This window comes from Rhea americana, unplaced genomic scaffold (genome assembly GCF_003343005.1).
Source record: "Rhea americana isolate MKP2758 unplaced genomic scaffold, rheAme1 scaffold_248, whole genome shotgun sequence".
In the NCBI taxonomy this organism is placed as follows: Eukaryota; Metazoa; Chordata; class Aves; order Rheiformes; family Rheidae; genus Rhea; species Rhea americana.
Window position 1 is genome coordinate 180,161 of NW_028186366.1, and position 16,914 is coordinate 197,074.

A 16,914-nucleotide genomic window follows, 5' to 3' on the forward strand; every position below is an offset into this window, starting at 1 on the left:
ATAAGCTATATAATATTTAATGCTTCTAGATAATGACAGCTGCATTTTCCAACTGGGATGGTATTAATCTTTCTGAAACTAAAATTTATATCCTCCTGATAGTTAAGAATCCTGACAGATTATTTTAAGTGCATCTTAATAGTATTCAACAATAAAACTACTGAATTTTCTCTTCTATTCTTGTTAACACAAAAGGCTGTGCTTGAGGAATTCATAGAGACGGTTATCTCCCCGGAGAAAACAAATTCCTAATATGTGAGCATCCTTTATGAGAAAATCTGAAAGAAGTAGGTCTGTTTTTTTCTTATCTTAAACTGAAACTATATAATGAAATATTAATGAAAATACCATACACAGATAATCTGAATATGCTAAAATACTTCTGTTCAGAAGTATCACATGTGAGTATTTAAGTAAGCAAAACTAGAAGCAAACTGCTACCAGAATACCTACAAGTGAAAATGAAAGTCTGTAGTTAAACTGCAATGCCCAACACTCATTTCTGTCTACATAGCATATTTATTTCATAGTAATCTTAAGTTCTCTCAGTTTAAAAGATCTGGACATGCACAATAATACAGTGTGAAATTACTGGCAAATTACATTAATGATTTTACTTCTGTTACAGTCAGTTGCAATTTCAACTCCTAGTAAATGACTTCCGCGTTCATGATGTTACAACTATCCCCTGAAACGCCTGGCAATCTCCACAGGTGCACTCTTACAATACATTGCATTCTGCTTTCTGCTTAGCCTTTWAAAAAAAACACATGCACGCCAAATCCCCAAAAACAATTGTTCTGAAATTAGGAATTAATTTGAAATACTTGAAATATATTAACTGTTGCTCAAACCAAAATTCCAGATGTGAAGCAAGTAATGGCATGCTCATTAGCCATATTCTCCAGACGCTGGCAACAATAGAAGACAAATCAGGGAATTTGTGGTGGAGGAATAGTACATGAGCCCAAGCCATCTGTCATCCATTGAATCAGACTCATTCCATCAATAACAATAAATACTTTAATGAGACATTTGCAGAAATTGCAGAATGTGTCTTAGCACTTGTGTTATTAGCAAAACAGGAAGCTGCTTAATGTTGTAGAATGCATGCAGTACTAAACATTTACTTGGATTGATCAAGAAAAGGTGCTCAGAGATACAACATAAAACCCAACACAGGCATTTACCTCCACAACATAGCTGTAGGTCAAGAGATTCAGCCGCAAAGGAAAAAGAAAAAAAAATCCCCCCAAAACTAGAAATAACCTCAATTCCCCAACAAACTATACAGACCTTACCAATAGGTCAGTTTATCAAATTCTCATTTTAAAATGGAAGGGAAAGAAAGAACTACATAATGAAGTTCTGTACAAGTCCACCTACTCCAAATTGGACATTCAAACTAGTGTTAAAAAGAAATAGAATTCTAAATCATCTCATGAGAAGAAAGACTTACGTTATTTTGTATGAACTGTATGATTCATCACCAAAGGAATGCACCTTGTGCACTGTCATGGATTCAGCAAAGATCTGATCTAACTACTGTAACAGAAAGTTGGAACATGGAGCTGGAGAAAAGTTACTTTCAATGTGCTTTTTCAGGATTGATATGCTCAGAGAAAAGACTGGTTTCCATGTCTTATACTCTACATTATTAAAGTCCTAAARTTCATATAAACCTTTGCTGAGTTTTGACATGAACATAAACTTACATCAAGCCTTTTTTCAGAAAACATCAAATTTCACATACAGTTGATATTAGTGCAGTAAGCACAAAAGCAAAATTGACTTCATTTACATGGCCACCTGCCCGCAAAGACTGAAACAGATTGCTGTCAAAGAGCTGATGAACAAAAAAAAGGTACTATGAAAGATAATTTCAATGAAGATTTGAAAAAGATGACTTTTAAAAAAACATGTATCTTGGGTTAGATTCATTTGTCATAATTTAGACATCTACAACATAGAAAAATACATCAGGTAGATGTCTAAAAGGATGCCTGAGCCAATCACTGCATCCCTAGGATGAATGAACTGCACCAAAAATCTACCTACTTTTCTGTATTAAAAGTGATCTAGACAACATTAGCTCATGCTCATATACCTGCAATGCACATTTTTACAGTTACATGAAATTGTTCTCATTCCATCTTGCATCTTACATACAATTCATTTTACAGTTGCATTATACTATACACTTTAAATATTTTCCATCAAGATAAAAGATCATATTTGTTACATTTAAGCAAGGAGTTTAACTTTCTACTTCCTTATCCATGTTAAGAATTTATTTTAGATCAATAGGTAAGTAAAGCTTAACTGCTAAATGCAAAGGATGTTTATCAGCAGACAGAAGATATCATTGGAATTGAAAAGAACATACGGAAGGGCATGCATCAATGTGACTATGCAAGCAGAAACATTTTTGACAGAGATCATGAATAGCATCTATATCTAGTGCAGAAATGTTGACACTGTTTATTGATGTCCAAAGCAAAGTACAGTTATTTTTGTCACTCCCAGTTTTGAAAGATGGCTCCTAGGACATTTGTGAGACAGTAAGAAAAAGCACTTTAAGTGCMTCAGAATACCTGGGAAGAGATCAACTACACAACTGCAAATAGTAAGTAACTACTTAAAAATGAGTTAGAGGTGCCACTGGGAGAAACTGAAGCAATAAAGAATCACTAAGAGACACTCTATCACATCAGATCATGTTTTGTATGACCATATGGATAATGTTGTAAATTTAGCCTATAATTTAGAAAGAATTCTATACTATCAACAAATGAGGATTTTAATTTTGAATACTGGGCATGTTTATTAGCATTTTTCCCTATTTGAAGGAGTGGAAGAATTGATTTTAAGAAGGAAAATCTTTACACAACAGTAACAACAAGTATGACAGGTAGCAAAAGTTTAAAGAGGTAATATTCTGAAGACAGTGGCTGAATATGGATATATGGATAAAAAATGTGGAAGTTAAAAACAGAAAGACAGGTGGCATGTATACACACATACATATCAATTATGGCCATGTAACGTAAGTGATGCATGCTACCACATGTTCCAGAAGGGACAGACAAGACTTCACAGTGATAATGGAATGATGGAATGATGTTTCTGGTGTGCATTTAAGTCCTACCAATCAAAAACTGCTCCTAGAGAAGAAAGACAGTTAAAGTCCTAATTCACTACACCTAATACTAGTGACTGAATTCAGGATAATGCTAGATTTCTGAATGTTTGTTCTTAAACCATAGCTAAAAACATACAAAATATTTTACTAAGACTGAATGATTGGTGGTCCAGTCCTTTCTTCGTTTTTTCTTTTTTCTTTTTTCTTTTTTTTTTAATCAGTAAAGTCTCTAGATAAAGAAACAAGAATAGTTTTATCTCAAATGAGCAGGCATTTCTATCAGTACCTTAGCAGAGTTATTTGATACTGAAGAGAAACTACAGGAAGGAACCTTACATTGTCTGTAGTCTTAACTGATATTGAAGAAAAAGTACTGCAAGATCTTCATATAGACAAATGGCAACCATCCTGCAGATAAGGAAAACAAATCTTCCTTTGGATAAGCAGGATTATTAATAGTAGAGCCACCATCTTTAATCTGAACCTATTAGTGAAAACATGCAGTTTCCCTCAATCCAAGATGGCTAAATCATACTTGGCATTAGAAGAACACTTTCTCAAAAACCCTTTGCATCTGAGATTCTGAGGGGCCAGTTCTGCAGCTCCCAAATACAGCAGAAAGACCATTTTTGGCAAATCAAATGCAAGATAGAGGAATTCCTATAAAGGGACACATAAAAAAGCCTGTATAATGACAACAAGGAAAAAACATTCAAATTTTGTGGCTTCTCGGTGTGTCAGTAAGGTGTTCCAAAAAACTCCATGAGAGAACAAAAAACTGCAAAAAGCATGCAGATGTTAATCTTGGTGACAATTCCTTTTTGAGCAGTTTAAAAACAGTGCCCCAAAAATCTTTTTTTTTCTCCTGCTTTTCAAGTCTACTCAGTAAGTATATTTTGGTACGAGGTCTCAATATCATCCCATCAGAGCTGAAGGCTGTACCAGGAAGTAGTCCATCCTTGTTGCAGAGGGCAGAATATAACACACTAAGCAGAAGAAGGAGTTGGCTTTTGGCAAYTGGGATTGACAAAATCTGTCATGTTTCATATTTGTAAAGGAACTTTTTCAAAACACAACAGAAGAGCCATTTCAGAAGAAATGTTTGAAATATTAATTCTCATTTGCAGTGAAGGAACAGCAGGGAAAGTGTAAATAAGCAAACATGAATACATTCAACATATAAAAAATGTTGACAAAATGTAACAATGAGAAATGCCAGGGAAGCAAAAATCCTATAACGAGAGCTACACAGAAATGGGGGGATGGAAGAGAGGGAATGAAGAAATGGCTAACTTTTGGTCTTAAAATAGCTCCTTAATATTTAGTTAGGTAATATATTTCCCAGAAACCTTTTGGAAATTTTATCATAGTACAATAGTTTGAGCTGTATATTTAATATGCAACCAGAAGATGAATCCTGTATTGTCTATCGTTTTTTTCATCTCTATACTGAGCAAGGTTTGGAGTTACAAAGAAAGAGGAAAGAAAGATGAAGAAAATTCCTTCTCAAAAACCGTGTATCCCAGAATTTGGACAAGCTAAAAATGCATTTTTTTTTAATTTAAAAAACAAATACACATACACACAGACACTGCCAGGCAGGAACTTCTACCCACTGTCCAGACCTCTTGAAAATGCTATTAGTCTTGTCCCCAAAGGTAATCATGAATCTATTAAATATCACACACACATGCATGCATGCACATATATCTGTATATACACACATGTGTATATAGATATATATATATATGTACACACATACATGTGTGTGTGCATATATATATATGAATGCATGTATGTGAGGGGGTATTTCATACATAAATTTTTTTTAATATTCCACTTAACAGTTCTCCTCCTCTTTCAAGGAAGAGATAATTCTAGTACATAGAAAMGAATGTTCCTATCCAGGAAATCTAACTAGATTTTATGTCTATCTGCTCTAGTTCAGATTGTGTGTGAGAAGTTCTGTGTTTTCACCCTCCCCCCCTTTTGTGCCTGTGTATCTTCATCAGTTGCACATAGAGGTCTGTGCTTTAATCTTAATTTCTATCTCTAAAGAAAGCAAAAATTAGCATGCAACTTAAAGTGCATTTAAGACTCTAAATCTCTAAGCACGGTTGCTGAAAATGCCCTGTATCTATGACTACAAATTTACAGAGAATTACAAAGTCATGTAAAGCCCCAGAAACTGTTAATCTGTTTTTGAAGAAGCACAGGACAYTGAGTGACTGACATGCAAGCTTGCACACAAGAGAAGCATGACAGTGGCCTTGATAAATATGTAGACTCATGATTAACCAGTACTGACAGTAAGTTTGTAAAAATTGGTAATTTTGTAGCATTTTTTCTCTTCTTCCTTCAAAGCCAACTTTCAGTACAGCTTACAGAAGAGAAACTCAGCATTCACTTTGAAAAAAAGAATTTTTAGCCCTCATGTTAGAGGGAAACATAAACCAAAAGTATGAAAGAGGAATAATGAGAATGCAAGACATTATTCAAATAACCAAATCYGTATGGAACAAAATTGCTTTGAATTTCAATTTTAAAAATCTGCAGAAGGTATTCATGACAGAAATGTAGATCTTAAAATAGAAACAAGAAAAGAAAGACAACAAAATTTTACACTCACAAAATCTTAACTTGATAAGCTGACATCAACAGTAAATAACTCCTCAGAAGGCATAGAATACAATCTGAGAATACAGTTAAATTAGCTAAATGAAAATCAGATGCAAGGACTTTCTCCTGACCACTTTTGGCCACACTAGCACTAAGACGGCATAAGCAGCTAGGTGGCCATGTGGTGAACTACGTCCAGCTAAAACATTTGCAATAGAAAGGTATTTTTACTCTGACCTGGTTAAATTTTGCCTTAGTTCTTCACCTAGGAGTGCATGAGGTAAAAATGATACCTCTCTTTTCAGCTGCTGTGTCAACTGGAAGCACATCTACAAAGGTCCGACAGTATCACATGGTATAAACTGGCCTTTCGTGATTGTGGCACAATACAAAGGAAGAGAAAGAGTGTAGGCAGTTAAGGTATATTGTGATAAGACAAAACATCTCTGCCTTGAATAGCTAGAACACAAATACCCAAAACATGAACATACAGACAAACATTCAAACAGGAATTTATCTTGTTTAAATATGGTTAAAAATATATATATCTTTACCTAAAATATATGTACTTAATAAAATCAAGTTTTCAATATGATTAAAATGTTCATTTGTTTATCAGGGTCATAAAATCTAAAGATCATATGAACACCAGGTAAGTCTAGGTAAATATAGTATCTCACAGCAATTTTAAGTCTCTGACTTTGCTATGTTTATGGAATGCATTGGAACAATAAAATTCACAACAAGCAAGCTAGTCACTTAGAAACATGATGTTAACCCTTGTACATTAGGGACAAGGTTATGATGATGACAAGTATTTCATGAAGATACCGGAGAGGGAAGGTGACTGAATAAACCATTTAGCCTATTCTTACTAAACTATAACTTACTGTAAGTATAGTATTAATCTAGTTTCATTTATTTAGTGCATTACTGTACACATTTTAAGAATGCATTCACATTAGCTTTAAACGGCTAACATTCTCATCTGAGTTTGCCTGCAGAACTCGTGAATATAAGACATTATCTGAACATTTAAATCCCCAATACAAGATGCAACAACACAGACCACACTGTCTCTATGGAAACCCATTCACTGGAAGTGTGACTGAGCATTGTCCTCTGTAGTGAGAACACCTGTGGAAGACCTGGTGAGGAATCAGTGAGTGTCAGAGTATGTGATAACAGCCCCAGAGCATGCTCTCTATGCACTGACTGAGTTCCTGTCAAGGCTGGGCATGATGCATACTCCATTTTTTCAACAATGTCTAGCTGCTTCCCAGTCAGTAGATACTCAAGGCTGGGACACAGCCCTTAAGATAAAACAAGTTGAGTCCTGCCTGGACATCCAACCTGTGTGTCTAGCAGCTCCCCAACAGCTCCGTGCAGTTCTCAGGGCTCCCCAAACAGTTTGGAGCATAAGCAAGCCCTTCATTAAACCTATCCGGTTTAATATGCTTAAAAACCCAACAGTATCTTTAACTACCTGAAGTAAATGTACTTAATAAAATTAAATATAATTAAGATTAATTAAGAAGTAACTCCTCATGAACTTTGAGTGTCTCTCTACTCTGTAATCTGCCCTTCTGTTTTCCATCTTATGGTCACATCAGCTTATTATAACCTTATCAAATGCTTCTCTATTCAAATGTATACATCCCATCTCATTAAATACTGTACCACACTATGGCTACCTTACATAACCCTGAATAAAATAAAAACAGAAAATTGCAGAGTATATTAAAAACTATTAAAAATAGCTGAAAACTGTGAAAGATTATGAACACGTGAAAAGGTATTATAAATAGGAGTGGTTTGGTACAGAAACTATGGCAAGCACTCTCTGCCTTACTTGTACCAAAAGACACAACTTACATTGTCAAAACAACCTTAATTTTTGAGCAGTTACATTCTCAAACATAAGTATAAAAAGAAAAATAGTAAGTACAAGCTGTTCCTTTCAGTTTGAGCCTTATCTTCTCTGTGGACTTGTTTTTACATTCAGTTTATGAACTCACAAGTCTTGACTAGGCAGCCAACCCACTTTTTTTCTCTCTCCATCAGCAGTTTGCTCATTTCCCTGTTATTGTGGACACTTCTGCCCGAGTCCTGAAAACACTCAAAATTATTGAAACACTGAAATTAAACTTTAAATTACATTTTAATGGTTAAATTCTTCCTTTAGCACCCTTTATTGTGACAATGTAATTCAATAATATTATAAACTGAAATTTTAAAAAGAGCAACAGTTCCTTCTGTAATGCATTTCTCTCCTGGTCCTGGCACTGATTTGGCCTTATATCTGCTGAAATAAAAGGTAATATTCTAATCAGTACTAGTGTATGCAAAACTAAGCTCTAAGTCTTTACCTAAAACTAATTATCCCAAAATAGACAAGAATTGTTTTTTCCCAGAAAGTAAGAGTTCTTAAAACAGACCAAGGAAGTCAACTGTCTCCTCAAACTGTTACAAATACACTGAGTAAAAAAGAAAATAAATAAATAAATAAGTAAACTTCCATGTTGATTTACTTTGGCATGGGCCTTTTTTTTTTTTTTAATCTCTAAATATCGTAGCATTATTGGTCTCTAAAATAATCGAAGTGTCCAAAGATACAACATACTATTTGCTTATTTGCTTCTCAAGGCACTATAATGGCAGAGCTCTTTTCATTTTATTACCTTTTGTGCAGCAAGATGGAGAGCAGTCCTTTGGCTATGATCAGCTCTGTTAACATCTGCTCCTGCCTTCAGCAATGCTTCAGCACAGTCCAGCCTGTCAGCCAGTACGCAGTACATAAGTGGAGTTCTTCCAAATTGGTCCTCTTTATCTTTCAGCTCAGAGTTTCCTTAAAAATTATATAAAACAATTAGGTCTATCACTAACTAACTGCCAGTAGTATTCTTATTATTAAAAGGGAAATACACAAATGAACAGGGTGATTAAAATAAAGGAGCATAACATAAAAACAAAGTTTCCAATTTTTAATCTCACCTATTGTTATTGACGTAGGGAATTTGAAAATGTGTTTACAGAAAAAAAATACATGCAGAAACCATGAACTCCACAAATGCACCTACAATAAGTAACTTTATGCAGTGTATATCATTTAACAATAGTTACAGAGATTTTGGTTGCAAAGATTGCTTAAAAAAACATCAACAGCAAATAAACCAAATAGTCCTCCTGAAACCTATAAATTTACTTTAACTGAAACAAGTTTTGAAACTTCCTCACCATAAAATTCAGTTTTTGGATCATATCCTCAATATGCCATTCACCCAATACTAATGAGAATAACATCCATTACTATTGTGATTCCTGTCAATTCAGCCTCTCTGACCTCCCTTAGCATATCACACGCATCACCATCTGGTTTGATAGACAGTAATGCAACCCTAACACTATAGATTCTTATTTCGACTTTAAATTTCAATCATTATATTTTTTTTTTCTTAATTTATATGGCTATTTTGTTAATTTCACTTGAATCCAACATATGTTTTCTGCTTTAGTTTTTAAACATGTATCAGCACTCTTTCACCTACACGCCTTCCACTGAAATACCAGAATACAAACTATACAGGAAAGAGAGTGTCCCTCATTTTTTATTTTAGAAGCTTTCTTATGATGAGCATGACAGCAGAGTCTTAGATCTTTTTTCAGTAATCTACTACATAAATAAGTGACGGACATATTTTACTAGGGAAGAAAAATCAAATAATGGAAAACTTCATATGTAAACTTATACTTGTCATTTTTTCCTGCGGGGCCTTGAATAAGAGCTGCATAAGATTCTGACTGAATCTCAGCTAAGAACGAGAGAATGAAGTGTTGTATACGGCTTATTCCTTACTCCTCAAATNAAAAAAAAAAAAAAAAAAAAAAAAAAAAAAAAAAAGAAAAGAAAAGGTCAAAAAAAAGTTATAAGTTTATTTTATAGTACTATAGTTATAAGTAATTTCAAAGAAATAATTTGTAATAAGTTTCTAAAGGTGAGTTAAGAGTTGTGTAAACATGACCATGATCCCAACTAATAAGCCAGTTTTTCTAACAAGCTAACTATAGTCAGGTGTTGTTCTAGTATTAGCTCACTCAGTGGCAATTCAGACATCACAAAACCATATCCCACCGTTCATTGTTAACACAGCCTAAAAATCCTCTTAAATTTGTTGAAGATAATAGGACCTACACAGTTACATGTATTAAAAAAAATACAGAAACATGCAGCTTATAACAATAACCTGTTTTCTTAAATCAGTACTTTGCAGAACAAGTCCCTCTCTCTCAAATTCCAAATTGCCTTTCTGTTATATGAGACTATACAGAATGTACAGACTAAAAGAAAGATGTGGGTACAGGATCAGACTAGCAAACATGGCCTCAAGTAGAATATCAGCTCAAGTAAAGCAATGGACATTTTTCCCCCTTCAGCAACTAAAGAGTGATGTAGCTGATGAATGACAAAGGCCTTGAATGAATGCAAACAGCCTGGCTGAAAAACAAGCTAGACCTTGAAAGCTTGATGATAGTGATTTGCGTGAGGTTGCTACACTGCTTTTCAGGTAAAGAAACTATTTTCATCTAGCAGACTGCTTTTTATTTTGTCTTTTTAAAGGCCTCTCAAAGCCTTCTAATAGTTTGAGTCTTGCAGGTATTTCACTGGAAGCATGTCTGTGCTCAGCATAAGAGATAGAAAAAGGACTAGGAGCTACTATATTACTATCAGATGCTCAAGGAGACTAAGCTCATGAAATACACTAACTGCAAAAACTCATGGGTATCACAGTTACAGTAAATTACTGTTTTCTGGAATCAAGAAAGTACAGATAGCCTTTTAAACATTCAAAAATGAAGTAATTAATAAACTCAGAACTCACAAGACTACTGTACAGTACAGTACAAATACAGTATACAAATACAAATACAGTAGCAAGTATTTTACTACTTAATTCAGACATGAATTCATTGGTGTATCTGAAATGTGCCATTGCAAAATTAAATTATCTTCTGCATGTGAGCCTAAGAAAGGAATTCTGTTTGATCCTTCCACTTTCAGGATCAAACCTTCTTCACTCTCCCACCCCTCTCCCCAAAAAAGAGTATGCATTCCATAGGTTTGTTCACAGGCCATGAGTATCACAGAATCAAGTAGGCTATTTCTGAAATTTAATTTATATATTCAGATTTTATCACTTCCTTGCAGTCTACATAAGCTGTTACATCAGATTGTATAACATCTCTATACACTGTTATACCAAAAAGGGGAGTGGAAAAGTGGTAGGAAAACCTGAATTTTGCTGAATTTTGTGAAAGATGGCCTCTTGCTACTTGCACGAATCTTGCCTCTTTTTAATACCCCATTTAAGTTTTATTCAACATCCTACACTGACGAACAAGGAAGAGAGAGACAGAGAGGAGAATCAGAAGCATACATCTGCATATTTGCAACTCAGAACTTGTAGTTAACGTTTAAAATAAAAGATCTTATTGGAGATCTAAAAGGTACTTGTATCGCAGTGGTAGATAATAACAGTTTTAGAATGAGGAGTTAGACTGAATGGACAGCTCAGTGTAATGCCTATTTCTTTGTTCTTGTAAAGAGATTCTGCATGCTCTTTAAAAACAATTATATGCATCTCCCTTAAACTGTATATAAAAACTTTAAATGCAAAACAATCCTCCAACCATAAAACGAACTTTTGCACCCTTTTTGTCAAGGATTAAAATCATGCAGAGGAGTTTTAACATGGAAATACTAATTCAAGACATGTTCAATGTCATATAAAACACAGGAAACATCATACTGTGAGCATTCCCCAAAGCCTTACATTGTAGGATTCTAAAACAATGTTACACAGTCCTAGGCAACTCATGCAAGGCAAACAATTAGCATACTTTTTGTTCAAACATGGATTACACAATACAAACATGGCATATACTGTGTTTTGTGGTATTTATACCATAAGGTGCTTTAAAAGCCCTGTAACTAAGTTTCAGTAGTGGTTAACATATAGGAACAGTTTATTCCACAAACATCTTTCTCACTATAAATGGTACTTTTTACCTTGGATTCTGTCTATTTAGGTCTCTGAACTGGTAAAGGAACACAGTATCTGAAACACACTGTACTATTTCAAACATCGGTGCTCCTTTAAAATTACAAACTACGAGGGGAAAATTATGTATGTTCCCCTATAAATGAATTACATGGACATACAGTGTATATATTTGTATACATTCATGCATGCTTCATCAAGCTACAGTAGAAAATGGAATAACTGCCAAACAGGTTAGAGAGGCTCCTATTTTCTTAAGAAACTGATTAATCAGATTCTCTGCCCCTCATATGTTAGTAATTGCATGGGGAAAACTTGAAGAGGAATGTATTAATGAATTCAGAGGGAAAGGCTCTCCCTAAAAGGAGGAGAAAGTGATATTTTATCTTAGTGGATATACCTCTATACATATAATCAGATATAAAGCTTTGTTATGTTAATAGAATGTTGTTAAGTGATCCAGGACACACATACATAACACTGAAGTACTGTCCTAGATTACATGATGCTACTAAGTGCACTCATGAAGTCCAGCACATCAACTGCTCAATTTACTTCTGGCCTCAATTTATACCAACAGTGCCTCAGAAAAATCTAAAAATACCACTTTGATGTCAGGCTAGGCATTTCTCTTCTACTAGGCAATTACTTTTTCTTTTCTTTCTTTTTTTTTTCATCCTGTCCTGGCATAAGTAAAGCCTGTGTCATATCCTGTCAACGCATGAAAAAGCAGAAGAGACAAATGTTGCTATTACAGCAAAGACTGCAAGAATCATGCAGTTTTTCCTTCCCAAACACAATAGCCCCTTGGTTCTCATGAGGGACTTCAACCACCCTCAAATCTGCTGGAAATGCAATGCAGCTAGGCACAAAGAGTCCAGAAGGCTCCTGCAGTGCATCGATGATAACTTCTTGTCACAGGTGGTGGAGGAGGTAATGAGGAGGGGTGTCCTGCTGGACCTCGTACTAACCAATAAAGATGGACTGGTTRGAGATGTAAAGGTTGGAGACAGTATTGGCTGCAGTGACCATGAGATGGTGGAATTCAGGATCCTGCATGGAGGAAGCACAGCAATAAGCAGGATCGCAACCCTGGACTTCAGGAGAGCAGATTTGGGCCTCTTCAGAAACCTACTTGGAGGAATCCCATGGGCTGAGCCGCAGAAGAAAGGAGGGTCCAGGAGAGGTGGCTAGTATTCAAGCATCACTTCCTCCAAGCTCAAAAGCAGTGCATCCCAAGGAGAAAGAAGTCCAGCAAAGGGGGTAGGAGACCTGCATGGATGAGCAGGAACTCCAGGCCAAACTCAGACAGAAGAGGAATGTACACAGAATGTGAAAGAGGGGACAGGCCACTTGGGAGGATTACAAGAACGTGGTCAGAGTATGCAGGGATTCAATAAGGAAAGCTAAGACCCATTTGGAATTAAATCTGGCAAGGGACATCAAGGACAACAAGAGGAGCTTCTTCAAATACATCAGTAGCAAAACAAAGACTAGGGAAAATGTAGGCCTGCTGCTGAATGGAGTGGGTGCCCTGGTGATGAAGGATTCAGAAAAGGCAGAGTTAGTGAATGCCTTCTATGCTTCAGTCTTCACTGCTAAGGSCAGCCCTCAAGAATCACAGAGCCTGGAGATAAAGGAGAAAGTCTGGAGAAGGGAAGACTTTCCCTTGGTCAAGGAGGATCAGGTTAGAGATCTATTAGGCAAATATGATACCCTCAAATCCATGGGCCATGATGGGATGCACCCACAAGTGCAAATGTTATTGCTAGGCCACTCTCCATCATCTTTGAAAGGTCATGGAGAACTAGAGAGGTGCCTGAAGAGCAGAAGAACACCAATGTCACTCCAGTCTTCAAAAAGGACAAGAAGGAGGAATCAGGCAACTATAGGCCAGTCAGCCTCACCTCCATCCCTGGAAAGGTGATGGAACAGCTCATCCTGGATGTCATCTCCAGGTGTATGGAGGACAAGAAGCTGATCAGGGCTAATCAGCATGGATTCACCAAGGAGAAATCACACTTAACCAATCTGATAGCCTTCCATGATGAAATGACTGGCTGGGGAGATGAGGGAAGAGCAGGGGAAGTTGTCTCCCTTCACTTCAGCAAGGCTTTTGACACTGTCTCCTATAACATCCTCCTAGGCACGCTCTGGAAGCGTGGGTTAGATGAGTAAACAGTGAAGTGAACTGAGAGTGGATTGAGTGGATTTCTAGCTGAAAGGCAAGCTCAGAGGGTTGTCATCAGTGGCACAGAGTCTAATTAGAGGCCTGTGGCTCGTGGAGTTCCATAGGGCTCAGTAGTGAGGACAGTCTTGTTTAATTTATTCATCAATGCCCTGGATGAAGGGACAGAGTGCCTCCTCAGCAAGTTTGCTGATGACACCAAACTGGGAGGAGTGGCTGATACCCCACGCTGTGCTGCCATGCAAAGGGACCTGGACAGGCCTGGAGAGCTGGGCGGAGAAAAACCTCATGAAGTTTAACAAGGGCAAGTGCAGAGCCCTGCTCCTAGGGAGAAATAATCCTAGGCACCAGTACAGGCTAGGGGCTGACCTGCTGGAGAGCAGCTCTGCAGAGAAGGACCTGGGAGTCCTCATGGACAACAAGTTGAGCAATGTGCCCTTGTGGCCAAGAAGGCCAATGGTATCCTGGGGTGCATTAGGAAGAGTGTTGCCAGCAGGTTGAGAGAGGTGATCCTCCCCCTTTACACAGCCCTGGTGAGGCCACATCTGGAGTACTGCATCCAGTTCTGGGCTCCCCAGTACAAGAGGGACATGGAACTACTGGAAACAGTCCAGCATAGGGCTACAAAGGTGATTAGAAGGCAAGAGCATCTCTTTTAGGAGGGAAGGCTGCGAGAGCTGGGCTTATTTAGCCTGGAGAGAGAAGACTGAGGGGAGATCTTATCAATGTCTATAAATACCTTAAGGGAGGGTGTCAAGAGATGGGGCCAGACTCTTTTCAGGGGCGCCAAGTGACAGAACAATAGGCAATGGGCACAAACTGAAACACAGCAAGTTCCACCTGAATAAAAGGAAGAACTTCCCTACTGTGAGAGTGACAGAGCCCTGGACCAGGTTGCCCAGATAGGCTGTGAGTCTCCTTCTCCAGAGATATTCAAAACCTATCTGTACATGATCCTGTCTAACATGCTCCAGGTGACCCTGATGGTCTTCAGAGGTCCCTTCCAACCTCAAGCACTCTGTGATTCTGTGGTAACACACAGTATTTTTATTTTTTTGCAGCATGATCATCATTAAAAGAATAGTGATTTCCATTCCTGGTTCTAATGGCTGTTTTGTGGTATACTTGACAATATTTACCAGCAATATAAAAGTAATTATTCCTTCATATTTTCAAAGTACTGTCTTTTGGCTGTCATTAAAAAAAAACACACCAAATTCAACAAAAATTCTTTATTGTAACTTCTACTTGTTAGTAAAAATTTGAAAACTCAGCCTTTTTTTCCCTCCTTTAATGGTTAGCTGAAAGTTTTTGTAATATGCAGAGAACTTCAAAAAACAGGTACTTGAAGCTACTTTGTAGTGACATTCCACAGATTCCAGAAGTGTCAGCCTTTTAACTGCACTTCTGTTGTTTAATAAATGTTCTACACAAGAGTGACTGGATATCATTAAATGATCAATATGTTGCAGCCTTAGTTTTATCATAAGACAAAATAAAGCTGAAGGCCCAGCAAAAAATACTTCTTTCAATTTAAGGCGCTTCTGCAATGTCTGTTCCCTCAAACTTTTCCTTGGTTTAGTAAAATCATTTCTAGACGTCTTCTGTGAGAATTAGATATAGTCTATAAAGACAACCATTCACTGCAGTAGTTTGATCAGCAAGGAGAAAGAACAAAGTCTCAGATTCTGAAACTGCAATTAAAATTCTGCCCAGACAATACATTTCTGAAGATGCAGATGAAGTCTTACTACAGTGATACTTAATAATTTAAGATTATTAAATACATGTTTATCTAAATAGTGTAAACTACTCACCATCAGGTCTCAAATTTAAGAATTGGTAGGATACACTATTTTAAGTCTGCAAGATTGATTTGCTATAGCTACTGGTACTAATTTTCCTGTCTGCCTCAGCTTTGTATCTTTAACCAAGGCAGCATGGCTTTCTATGTCACTGACACTATAGATTCATATAGCTTACTATCTTGTCTTCAGCACAGGTCACCAGAAGATACAYAAAGAAACTAAAATGTTTAATATGATTACCATTAAATCCTTGATACCTATTAAAATTGACAAAAGACAGCATAAATACAGAACGAGTTTCTTGATATTTTAGTCCTTCATCCTCATCAACACCCAGAAATGAGATTTGGAGCCAAAATGCTTCAGCCCAAAGCATAATTTTTCCAGAATTTTAAAACAGACTCTTAAAACAGGAGTCTTAAATAACTCTGCTGGTCATATTGCTTTTACCAGTTTCCTGCTTCACATAGAAGTACAGCTCAAAGGCAATGGATGATAAAGTAATAATAAGCAGTTGTATTTTCAGGACTGCATTTATTTTAGAAATAAATTAAATTGAAAATGAAAATATTTTTTGTTTTAACTTATTGCTCTGATCTTTAAAGCTTCAGCTTTTAAGTCATCAAATTCACTTACAATGAAAACATTTACCTGCTATTAGCTTTTGGAGGGCACTCTTATCTCCATTAACAGCAGCAGCATGCACTTCAGATGCTAATGAGGAACCACTGAAGAGGCAGTTCACTGAAACATTCATACTCTTTCAAGGTATTATCATAGGTCAGATATGAATCAACAACATTTTTGTAGGAATTCAGTTCTAGAAAGACAATAAAATATAACCAAATTCATAATAATGTTAAGATTATTAAGGCAATGCTAAAGAAAATAAATTGTCCTGTAAAAAAAAAAATGTTAAATCCACCTCAGGTCTAGGTTCAACTAGAGAAAGCCTACTTTAAGGATATATATTATATTATAGTTTTGTTGCCTTCAACATAAAATTCAATCTGTAAGCTTTGCAAACAGCTGCAAATAGGATAGTGTATATACAAATACACTAGTTAACTTGTTCTTAAGGTGCTGGCATGCATGCTT

The 16,914-nt window shown here is 36.4% G+C and overlaps 1 protein-coding gene across 1 annotated transcript in view; it reads right to left on the reverse strand.

Moving 5' to 3' along the window:
* INVS (inversin) overlaps nt 1–16,594 on the reverse strand; it is a 101,425-nt gene extending 84,831 nt beyond the window's left edge. The window contains exons 1-2 of the mRNA XM_085306805.1: nt 16,468–16,594; nt 8,443–8,609 (exon numbers count right to left, since the gene is read on the reverse strand). Of these exons, the coding sequence (XP_085162931.1) occupies nt 8,443–8,609; nt 16,468–16,573 (273 nt within the window). The 5' untranslated portion in view covers nt 16,574–16,594. The remainder of the gene's footprint in view (nt 1–8,442; nt 8,610–16,467) is intronic.
* Nucleotides 16,595–16,914: the final 320 nt, after the last annotated feature.